The sequence below is a fragment of the Vanessa atalanta genome, chromosome 12 (genome assembly GCF_905147765.1).
Source record: "Vanessa atalanta chromosome 12, ilVanAtal1.2, whole genome shotgun sequence".
In the NCBI taxonomy this organism is placed as follows: Eukaryota; Metazoa; Arthropoda; class Insecta; order Lepidoptera; family Nymphalidae; genus Vanessa; species Vanessa atalanta.
Window position 1 is genome coordinate 7,820,314 of NC_061882.1, and position 12,847 is coordinate 7,833,160.

At 35.9% G+C, this 12,847-nt stretch overlaps 1 protein-coding gene across 1 annotated transcript in view; it reads right to left on the reverse strand.

Annotated features, from left to right (window-relative positions):
* LOC125067743 (protein groucho-like) overlaps positions 1–12,847 on the reverse strand; it is a 48,756-nt gene that overhangs the window by 9,862 nt on the left and 26,047 nt on the right. Inside the window, exons 6-7 of the mRNA XM_047676481.1 lie at positions 9,152–9,350; positions 6,069–6,094 (exon numbers count right to left, since the gene is read on the reverse strand). Coding sequence (XP_047532437.1) covers positions 6,069–6,094; positions 9,152–9,350 — 225 coding nt within the window. The remainder of the gene's footprint in view (positions 1–6,068; positions 6,095–9,151; positions 9,351–12,847) is intronic.

Below are 12,847 nucleotides of genomic sequence, written 5' to 3' on the forward strand. Positions count from 1 at the left end.
ATTCTCGTCTTAGCCCGTAACGAGGAAACTTGAAAAAGGGCTGCGAGTCGCACTCTTTTTATGACAAATCGTTTTAGACGAACCGGAGATTGTTCGTTTCAATTCTTCATCGGCGCTGCCTTACGTTTAAGTCTGTTTTCATTAGCAATGACCGATGTTAGCGTTCGTGTCGATCGAATAAAAAGTTAAGCTCAGAATTGGATTACAAATTTATTCATGAAACATTTTCAATGCTCGAACACGGCTGCGAGCACCCGAAGCATATGTAAATGTGTGATAAGCACGAAGGGAACGACGCGGCGTGCATAGAAGGCGAGCGGCGGTGCGGCGGCGGTGCGGCGGCGCGGCAGTGCGAGCGTGATCCAAGTACACGAACAAGTCGTGTCGAGGCAATATGGGACATACCGCACGCCGCCCGCCGCACGCCTGCCGCATTGTTAAACACGCCGACGACTACCGCAGAGCTGCACACTCGCATATTCTCCACTATACGGCGGCCGCCTCCGCCTCTCTCGCCTTTGTCGTTTTGAACTAATATCATCGAATGTAGCAAGTGCTACGGGCGAAACCACAAACCGAAACTCAATATGTTCCTATACTCACAGCTGGATGAAAGGCTTAAGAACAACAATGCAACCTAATCGTAAGAATAATGCATCATTCGACTTCAATTTACATTATTAATTGAAATTAATATGTAAATAATACCATTCGCAGAGTTATATTTGTTATCTAATTAACTACTACTTGAATTTGTTCATAAATTGATTTTTTCTCTTTTAAATGCATAAGTGAATTTACTGTTTACAAATACTAATATTAATTGGTATTTAGCTACATTATTGTTTGAGTTTGCGAGATTTAATGTTAAGTCAATTCATGATTAAAAAACAAGATATATACAAATGTAGTTAGGTCATGGACTCGTGGTGTACTACATGATCTGCAAGTACGAAGTGAGCGCGTTCGCCGCCCTTCCGCCCATTACGCTGCCAACTAATTGAGATAAATTATGAAGACGTGAGCCGAGTCGAGAGCTATCGCGCCCGCCTAACTGCTAATTACTTGCAGCGATTTCAATTATTCGAATGTTCTTTTTTGTTTATTTCTTTATAAAATACTGCTTATTGGAAATTAGCGTAATTAGTGGAGTAATACAAGCAATAAATAATTGTACCATGAGAATGCATGCTTGCGTTGCATTATCTTAATGGCATGGTGGTCGCCACAGTGCAGGACCTCACACGTTGCGACGATGTAGTGCAGGCCGCAACCGCAAGTCCGCAACATGGGAGAGTACGGCGTGAACGTCTGTGCTCGATGCACGCTCATTACACTTGTGGTCTAATGCTATCCACGCTGTTCTAGACATGGCTTTATGTCTGGACTATGCGTTGTTATGCATCAACAATCAACGAAATAAAAATGAATATCGAGGAAAACAAGAAAGTGACAACAGTAGTTTTGAGGACTAAATATGACAAAATTGTCATCACCTATGATGTAGAAAAAAAAGAGTCAAATGTTAAGTTAACTTAATCATTTATGACATCGAAACATATCGAGTTAGAAGATTTCTTCTTCTGAAAGTTTCACTGACTAGTGTGTGCGTAAGTTTTTGTTTTTAATAAAATATTGCTCTTTTTACGTTAGTGAAACCAATGGGTATCTGCATATTCGATATTTCAGTGGGAATATTGAATCGATGGGTGTGTGGGAGCGCGCTGTTACGGCTACGGTCGGCCGGCTATCCGTGCAACAATGAATTGATAAGCCATGATTGCATTTACAAATGGAATTTTAGCGCGAAAAGTCGGACTTACCGTTGCGTGTTTCCAATTACAAGTGTTTCATTTAAACGAAATTGCGTTGATTTTAATTTTTAACTGCAAGCTTTCTGGGTTATTAATTGTATGTCTTATTAAAATAGCGATTTCGAAATGAATTTATAACTTTCATATAACGCTTATACTTTGTTTTTACTAATTGGTTGTATTTGCAACGTGATCAATTTTATTTGTTATATACTTATACGGAAGGTATAAACATTATAAACTAGCATAAAATGTATAAAAATAACACTGGGTTAATCTATATATTTAAAATGTATAACAAAAGTAACAAAAAAAAACCAACAAACTTTTTTAACGATGATGTACCTACATTGCAATGGAATTACAATACAGAGTTTGAAAGGCGCAAAGGTACGAAATGAAATCGAAATATATAATCGTGTAAGAAGCGAAGGTGTAGAGGAATGCAATATTCAATTTTGTCACGTGAGCAGAGTGGAGGCAGCAGGCAGTAGGCAGGTATTGTTATAAGAGTGGCGGTGGGCGCGATTCGATCAAGCCTGCATAAATCGATGCGATACGCCGGATCAGAACAAAGCCACACAGCTGAGACGAGCACTATCCTAACACTGCGATGTAACTATATGTACGACAGCTCTTATGAAAGCTTAACAATTTAAATTGGGGTTTCATCGCAACGATGTCTAGAGAAGGGCGATCGTTCTATAAATATTCAATTGTTTGTGTGTGTATTAACAATTGTATATGTTTTTAGACTTTGCTTTCATACGGTAAATCAAATGGATTATACGTAACTTTGTTGCCCCTCAACTAGTTTTTGGCCTTTTATCGTACGATTCATAAATTCAAATCATTTGTAAAAAAAACATTAATATAAAAAGCATACCTATTATTCAATACAAGATGATAAAAAATCGTGTAGCTACTTATTTACTTCTAAACGGGATAAATTATATTCATCTATAATTGTATTTAACTAACATAACTTTGTATTTTAAATGTTGGAAAAGAGTAACCACTGAGTTTTTGCCGGTTCTCGGTAGAATCTACATTCCGAATCGGTGGTAGCTTCACTTCTTGAATAAAGTATATTTTGATTATTTGGGCTAATAATTAGTAATACATAACGGTAAAATAACGAAATACATACCTGATTACTAGAACCGTTGGGAGGTGTACTAACTAAGTAGTTCAATAATGACAATCATTGCCTATTCAAATTATACGGTTTTTAGATTTTTACTTATTGAAACGTATACTGCTAACAATGTTTTTTTTTTAAATGTTTCAGTAATTTTTTTAATGTATTTTGATTTATAATTGTGAATTTGTATGTTTCCACAGACGCTCTTGAATTTTTGTACACTATATTTTGAAAAAATCCTTTAACTATTTACCTAAAGGATTTCTTAATCTCTGTCTACTAAAATCTTTGAAACGAAACATTTAATCAAGATTATTACTCAAACATTTCACGATTGAGTGTATTGACTGATCTTATAAGCACAAAATATGAAGATATCACAAAAAAGTAAGTTGGTCGAATAATAAATAAAACGTGTTATTAAATGTTATTCATTCTGCAAATACTTCTTATATTATTTCCTAAATGAAACCGCAACTTAAAATAATTTATATTTATCAAGACATTTAAAGGCCTCTTACACTTTATTTTTATTCTCAAGAGAAAAAGCAAAACACAACGGAGACTACTATCGTGCAATCTGTTTCACTTTAGGGCGTCTTAATAATTACAAGTGGCCATTCTTTCCAATTAAGGGAAGTCTCGAGCGATAAATTGCGAGGGTTGTCACTGCGGAGCGGGTGGCACGACTCTACTATGAGAATGAGTACCGACCGCGCGTAAACATCTCTGTCACCGTAACACCAGTGTAAAAACATTTTATAAATTTATGCTTTAATCATTTAATGGAGATTTCACCCCTACCTTAATAAAAACATCACGCAGTCATTATTCAATTATTTATTAACTTAAATTGAATATGATTTATAATTGAAAAAAAAAATACTCTACGATATGAAGGACTCTTTAAAAGATACGTTAAACATTTATCAAATAATCCCTATTTCAAAGTACACATATATATATTATATATTATTACGTATTTGTTAAGTTTCGAAATTTTACGACATTTAGAACAGGTAAAATCGACCTTCTATCGTTTCGTATTGTTTACATACTGACTATGTTGTTTCACAATACAAGTAAAGCTAATATAAAGTCTGTAAAAACGAAACAAACGAAGTATATCCAAATAAATTGCAAATTTAAAGTGATCGAATTTTTTTGGGCATCTATTAAGCAAAGAAGTTGAAGAGAATGCTAAACAAGGCAGGGTCCTCGCTCTGTGAGTTTTCCACTTGAAGTGGTGAGCGAGAACCGGGCGGATTGGGGGTTATGGGGGCGTTATTCAGAGTAGCTTAGATAAGGTAAGGAGGATGAAGAGGCGAGATGTGCGGCGTAATGAACCGGCTTCGAGCAGTTTTTGTGTGGTTTGGGCGCTAAATTGAATATTAGGAGTAATTCAACAGCGAATAAACGGGCGGCAAAATAAATCCGTGGTTATTATATTAGCAAAATGAGATCGTGAGAAGGACGGTTCGAGAGGCCCGTTCAATTTCGTGTTGGTGTAAATTGGCAGTCATAATCCCAGTTTTATAGTGAAAATGGAAGTAGCTTTCGCAATTGTGTGTGCCTACATAAATATCTTTCTCTATTTCAATATTAAAATAATGTAACATTTAGTTTGTTAAGTAAGATATTTATAGCGTATTTTTAAGTATAAAATATAACCAAACAAAAACTTAACTTAGGAAAGTATTTTTATAACATTACGGTGTTATGCATAAAACGGTCTGCGCGGTATGCGCTGTTGTCAATAAACTCACGACTCGCTTGCAACAGTGTAGCGCCTTCGTGATTTACAGTGAAAACATTCGCTGGACAAACTAGTGAGGTACGAACAAGGAGTGTAACCTGACACCCCCTCGGCTTGCACGAAGCCGAAGCCAAGACGGTTTATGTAAACTTTATTAAGGCGTGCATTCTCCCTACGCCCCCAGGACCCCCTTCGCTTCGAATTGTAAGACGCGTCGGTGCATTACTCAGCTCGCCGCGTGTTTGCACAGATCGACGGCTCCGTGAACAGACTGCTAACATCGCCTTCGCTACTACGTATCGGTTTCACATAACACCGCTTCGTATAGCCGGAACCAATTCTCCAAAATAACTAATAAGACTAGCTAATTTTTTTAAATAAGATTTTAAACTTTTAGTTTTTGAATACATTTTATTTAATTTACTCCGCGTGGTTTTGCATAAAAAAATGTTAGACGCATATACGCTAGATTGTTTATGTTTTATTAATAGAAATATCAAAGCAAATTTCATAAAACAGAATGGAAGTGGGGTAAGCAAGACATTTTGAATTTTGGTCTTGCATGGATCCGTATGCATTTGGCTTGCAGAGATCGCGCGGGTTGTTGGCGTAGCGGCAGCGGTGGTATCGCCGGTGAGTGGCACATCTGTGTGGTGTGCCGCCGCTGCGTTCAGCGAGCATAACAGGGTGTCGCCACCCACCGCCCGCGCCACCACCACCGCCGCGCTAGCACGATAGCCGACATTCGCAACACCTCGCGAACGACGCACTCGGTCGCGAGCTCACTTTAATATAGGGATGAAAATGATATTCGATTTCTTGAGGTATTTATCCAACTATACAACTTTTTTTTTTATTTCTACCTGTATATTTAAGATTCAGAAATTTAATTGATTTTATTATTACAATACATTTATAGTCAAAATAAAAACTCGTAGCTAAGGGTATATAATATGGCAATTTTAAATATTCCTAGTTAATAAAAAGTAATAAATTAATTACAATACTAAGAATACGAGCCTAGTCTAACATGAATTCGAGAAAGAATAATATTAATGTACCTAATTAAAACGTGCAAAAAAGTCAAAGTTCATAATAGAGCAATAAGTAAAGTTCATTTTGTTGCGAGGGGCAACCCTACGCGGGGTGTGCCACTTGCACCACCCACTTGTTTCAGTCAGGGCCGTGTTATGAAATCAACGCGTTCGAGCACAACACTCCTCTCTACGTTCGCATTCCCAAATGGAAAAAGCAGAACGTGGAGTACACCTCTACGAGAATTTTTCAAAGCGAAATTTTGTTTGAAATTTTAACAACTTCAACTTTGTGAAATTGGAATTCTGTTGGTACTCACATGCCGTTCCTCTGCTGAACTGATACCTGCGAACAAGGAGCGCGATGTTAGAACGTATTCATCTTTTGTTGTTTAGATTCTATTAAAGCATTATATGAGTAGTGCTTTCACTTTTACGTTTAAATACAAAATTAAAAGTAATATGTACATACCTAATTTAAAATACAATTATACAATATTAATAAAATAACGAGAAAAAAAAAACATTTTTGAATTGTAGGTACATGTTGAAATTGTAAGAATTAATTGAAATTACGAATAAAATAATTTTTTAATTTCGGAAAGAAAGCATACATAAACGTACTATTAAGTGATTATAAAATAAGGATGTTCATTCGTTTGTGTAAATGCTCTGATCGGCAGGTGGGGCGGGAAATAAATATTGCAAGCGCTGTCGGCGCGTCACGCAACTCTACGAGGTGTAATTTAATTTGCGCTACTAGCATTTGAAAGGTTTAAAGCATTGAATATATGTATCAGAGCGAATGTTTACTTTTTGAATTTGCTCAACAAACATATTTTGATAGTTAGCAAAAGCTTGTTTTCGACTTTAAAGTAATTTATTAAGCTATAAATCGTATCTATATTTGATGGCGTAAGTAATATGTTAGTTATAATGTGCTTTTCGAATAGTTTAACCAATTAATTATAATAACACATATTTGTCAAATACGGTTTAAAGATAATTTACCTATTCGGTAGGTGTAGTATTAATAACTGAATTTTATGACAATGAATGAAAAGTAAACACTTCAAAACGTTACAATAATATTTACGAGAATTTGTCTTAGTCACGTTACACTTATTTATTTTCCTTTAATACTTAAGTATTGTATATTTATATATCACAGGAGTCCTTGCAATATATTTCATTATCTTGGGTAAGCTAGATGCATATGGAAATAGGTAGCAAGGCAATTGCAATATCAAATGATAACACTGCTATTCCTCTAACGTACGCCGAGATTATGCAGCACACACGTCACAATAATTTAGCACTAACACAAGCGAGGCCGTGCCGTCCGTGCCTACTGCGACAAATTAGTCTTAGATTCTACTATTGTAATTTATTGCATATTGCCATGAACGAATCCAAGTCAATTTTGGATATAATGTGAATGAATTATATACCTGTTTCGTCAGGGACTGAATACGAATGATATTGTAAAACACATGCATGCAGCCGAGCGTTTTATATCGTATAAATATTCATAAGATAAACCAACCAATTTACAAAGAGGAAAAAATCTTAAAAAATTAATTTAAAACCTAATTGTATAACTTGAGCGCGTTTACCCAACAATAAGCGTTAATTCCACCGACCACACGTTCATACTCACATCTACTCGTATGTTAATATTGAACATCAAAGGCATTATCTTCTATCGGTTAATTCGTCTAAGTTTGTGAGCAATAACCGAGCCAATATGTTTGTGATTATGTGCATATATTGCATACATATTAGGTTGTTAATACATAGCATAGGGCGCGGCAGTGCATGAATTGCTTCAATTAATTTAAATGCAATAGCCTCAATTATTGGCCGTATACTCGCTATCTATGGATACACGCAAATTCGGAATGCGCGCATGAAACATACCACAACAATAGGCAAGCGATACTGAATGTGAAATTAATCAAATGATTATGGATATCTATACAGATTAAAATTTAATACAATTTGCTAAAATTGACAATATTGATAACCAATTGCTAATGCCGTTTACTAAAAAACGTAGTAAAATTTTAGCCAAGTGTTTAGAAACTAAGCAGATTATGTTTCAAATAAAATATCGTACTAAATCAACGGCGTTACTTTAATATAATATTGTATGCAGCATGTATTTATAATTATAATTAGAATATACGAATGTACATGTAGGTAACATAGGTATTTAATTCAGTGAACGTTAAAACGTAGCGCTCGAGTCAGTCCGCGGTGAGGCAGCGCGACGCGGGTGTACACTCAAGTCACCCGCAAAATTACGTTACTAATTGACTAAAACACGCGACGCTCACACCAGCAAGGAATAATTAATTGGGCGCGGGCAAGGTGCGGGGCGACGGGCGAGGAACGGAGGGGCCATCTGTACGGTAACTCTTACATCAGTACACCGATAATGGCACAAATTAGCCAGGGAAGTGGCAGGCGGAGGAGCGGTTGGGGTGGCTGAGGGGGCACTAAGCCGGAACATCCCGGAGCGCAGATTACCGCTTGCTTTTGTAATTAACCGGAGCGACGGGCGGCTTCCAAATCCATTTCTGTGTTACATTTTCATTTGCGGCGCCCTCTTGTTCCCAGTTCGTGTGGAGTATTCGTTTAATGTTCGAACCTACTTTTATGTTTGTGAAGCTAAAAATGTTTAGATAACTATTTAAATATCGAGTTCAAAGTGACGACGACAACGTAAAACAAGCGTTTTATATGCCATGTCAATTTAGTCGCCTATTTACATGCCCTACCCAAACATTACGATAGGTAGACATCAATTCTTAGAAGTGACTTATTCATACTCGGAAAGTAATATCGGAGAGCCATAGCCGTCAGCGATCCGAAAACACGCAAACAGCGGGTTCAAAAAGCCTCTCGTAGGTGGTAAATATTGAAACAGAAGTGGGATCGGAGACGTCTGCCGTGGTAGCGGGGCCGTGGGTGAGGGGGTAGGGGGACTCTAATAGTCTCCAGTGAGTGGCGCATGGCAAACAAGACGAGCATCACAAACACACGACAGCTCTTAAAATATTCATCTTATGTATTGATCCGTTATGATATTACACTTCAACAGGTTTTTTTAGAATGAATTTATAGAATTATGCCTACTGTAAGGTATAAAGGCAAAAATGTACATGTTAAGCTACTCGTTTTCCAAATGAATACCGAGAGACGGACGAAGGAACACGTGGTAAGTTTTATATAATTAAATCCAAAAGCTCGTGTTAACGCACATTAAATAAATAGTCCTAATATTTTATATTAAGTCCTTAATTAAAATATTTAATATAAAAATATTAATAAAAAATAAAAATATGGGAAAATATAGTTTTTGTATAAATAATTTGAAATTGATTAGAAGTTTTCTTACCGTTGCCTTTATCGTCTGGTCGGTGTATATCTGGTGGTTTGGCTAATACGGATAGGGGGTGATGAGGTACGCCAAGGCCTAAAAGGCCCGCAGGGGGTAGGGCACCTTGCCCTAGTAGAGGTAGAGGTGGCGCGCCGTGGGCTGGCAGATGTGCTGCATGCATCTGCTGCAGGAGTCGCGGCAAGTCTGGCCTTTGTTGCTGGGGACAAAATGATATATTTAAAAAGTGGATTTTTTTTACCTCTAAGCATTTCAATGTGATTGTTCAGTATTCTTACCAGTGTCTACATTATGGTCATTATAAGGCACATCATTCCTTTCAAATAGCAATCGGTTTCTATTCTTTTTTTAAATTCAAATCAAGCGGCACATATTACGTAGGTGTGGAAAGTACAAAATATATTCCAGTTAATATTTAAATTAATAGTCATAAATATGTAGGATACGCGAGAACTATCTAAAGTATAAATGTATATTCTAAAAGATTTTTATTGAAGTCAATAAAATTAATATATACCATTTTTTTGACAGAAAAGTTGTTTTTATCGAGTGATTTCAAAACATAAATGTGACTTAACAAGATACATTCGTTTGAAAATAAATTATTCAACATTTTATCGGACAAAAATAGAGTATTTTTTTAAAACTTTGTTTAGATCAAATCTTGTAAACAGAATTTGAACCACCTCCTTTTATCTTACGAATATAATATTTAACATGTAGGTTCATTTCCAACAACGCTTTTTTATGGTGACCATGACGCGATGTATATAAAAGCTTGTTGAAGAATTAACATAAATATAGGTATGAATAAAGTGCGACACATTTTAGCCTTAACTGTCGACGGTCAAAGTGAATTGATGTGTCACCGCAGAACGCCGTGCATTTTTAAAACAGAGCCGAGGCAAATTAAAAAGTCCTCCACGGACCCCGGCACCGCGGTGTTTTAAAATTTAAATGAGTGCTTCGCCGCCGCCGGCGACGACTGTGCGAAATTGATTACTCCTTCTCCATTATTCCCCTTTTTCCACTTCCCTCGTTTTCCCGCGCTTCCCGTTTCTATCTCGTCACGTTTAACTTTATTATTATACGGGATGGTTTTGCCTGAGCTTCGAATAATCGCCTCCGCGAATCGCTTCCGCTTTCTCGCTCGCTCGTCTCTGTTCACTACGGAAATTTTTCCCGCTCGGGCGGTCACGATCTTTTATTTAGCCACCGAAAATTAATTGGTTTTTCGCTGAGGGCGGAACATATTTTTTATTGGCCGCTCATGGTTCTGATTTATTGTGTGTCAAAAGGTGGCGAGCGGCACTTAACCGTGGTACGTTCATCCTAGGAATATTATTATTTAAAAGGTTCTTATTTTGCATTTCACTTTAAAAGTTAAGAAATCTTTAAAGTCTATTATAGTTTAATATTCTTTTCATTCGCTTAATCACATTTACGCGTTCGATTAGATGTAAAACATTCTTCTTTAATATATAATTTTAAATTAAGCTAACCACAACGTAAAATTGATGTAATCAATGAGTACAAGGTAAACTTAAGAGTATCTACTTTTTGTGAAAAGGTGTTGTTTCTGAAAGTCGGGTGGGAAACCAGAGATATCTAAACAAAGCTGAGTCGCGTCGAAACGGCTGGCATGACACGACCCAGCTATTGAGACTCACGCCTCGCGCCTCACGCTCAAAGCTTCAACTCCCTTCCACCCTTCGCCCTCTCCACTTCACTCGCTTGTTATTATGAATGACAATAATGTGCCGTTCATATCTCACCGCCATATTTTTTTCGAAGTGCATTTTACTTTAGAAGTGATTAAATACCAGCAGGTCTCGGGGGATCGAAACTCGTTACCCCTAACGACTACGCTATCCGTTTACTTATCTCGCCGCCAACTTTCGGTGTTTATATTAACTACAAATTAAAGTTTGCTCAAGTTTCGGTTATGAAAACGAGGGGAAAAGATTATTTTTCAATATAATTTAGGGTAGGTACTTTGAATTGCGATAAGATAAAAGTTTTAATGGATAATATCTTTATAAATATAAAATGTATATTTTGTCGTATTATAATTACAGGAAAAATTTAAAAGATTAAAATTTGAGAATTATTAGATTTCTTATTTAAAAGGTTATCAAGTTGAAAGTAATAATAATCCACAGCAACATCTTTAATAAAAAAAAATCATAATCATAATGAATATAGTAAAGCAAACGCTTTGCGTGGAACGCTTTGTCATGAAAAAAATGCTTCTACGCGTTTGGGTTTCACGGCACATTTACTCTGTCTATACACCCGCGAATAATTCTCCATTTATAAATGGATGATGTTCGCCGAGCGTAGATTTTTACGCTAAATATTTCCCTTCGCATCAAATCTCGCTGGAAATATTTTACGGTAAGCATTAACAAAACGTTAGGTAAAATGCTACTGTTCGAAACGGAGTATTGCCGCGTTTTAGGATTTATTTAAACGTTTTGTTAAACTTGTTTCATTGATATCCTGTTCAAATATTTGTCCAATGTTAGGTGTTGAATATTCTGTTAAAATTACGGTCACTTTCACGGCCAGCAATGACATATTGTTGCTTTTAATTTACGTAACTTGATAAATAAATTAAATATTATTTTGTTTTCTTTACAAATAAATTCATTTTACCTGAGCGAGATTAAATTTACGCTCAAAACAAGATGAATTTACAGTGTCATTTCTGCACTAACGTTTATTAAAAGATACAAAGGTTAACGCGATTTATTTACAAATGCTATGAAACGATACAAAAACGTTTTACACTAAAAGAATAATGTCATGTGTCTAGACAGCGCAGATAATATGTGATTAATCTTAATTTCCTCAGTAATTACCCAGCTGTTACCGTCGAACAACTTCGTTCGTAATAATCTATAATATTAACCCACAATCAGTTAACTTTAATAGCAACGAGAGGAAAGTTTCTTAGAACATTTAAATAAATTAAGGCCAGTTATTTTAGAGTTACCGGCGCATTAGAGCTATTTAAAGATTCATTTATAAGAGATAATTTGAGTTTATCGTCTTATAATTCAATTGAGTCTTTCATTTCTAATTTTATTAACAAAGTGTTAATTTTATAATTAAATATAAAACTATAATATCTACTTATCCCAATGATCTTTGTTTCGAAGTTTACTAGCAGTAATGAAAAAAATATATCATCTTTTGCTTAATCTCTTTCAATGGTATTTTTATTACGCTCGGAAAATCAATTCTAAAATGAGATTACTCTAACCAACTGAATTAAAGAAGTCGTGACTTAGCGGTCTAAACGTTAGAGTTGATCAAATTATAGACGTTTGTAGTCATTTATATGACGGTGTAAGCTACAACGAGGGTAGAGGGTGTGGGGCGGAGATCTGAACACGCACCATTAGACGCGGAGTTCGAGCCCGAGGCGCAGGCACGCGACGCCAACACTTGTTACAACATCAGCTTTCAACATAATTGCGTCTAATCACATACAAATACGTATCAGAGTGCGGGATCCTATAAATCCGAGAAGGCATTGTGTTTCACATCGATGGGTTTATTTTGTTATCTGGTTTGTAATAATCATTCAAAATGTTATAAATAAAATATCATATTTTTAATATATGATATATTTAATTAATAATCAATATTAACATATTATCTTTTAAGTAGGCACAAAAATAATCATGT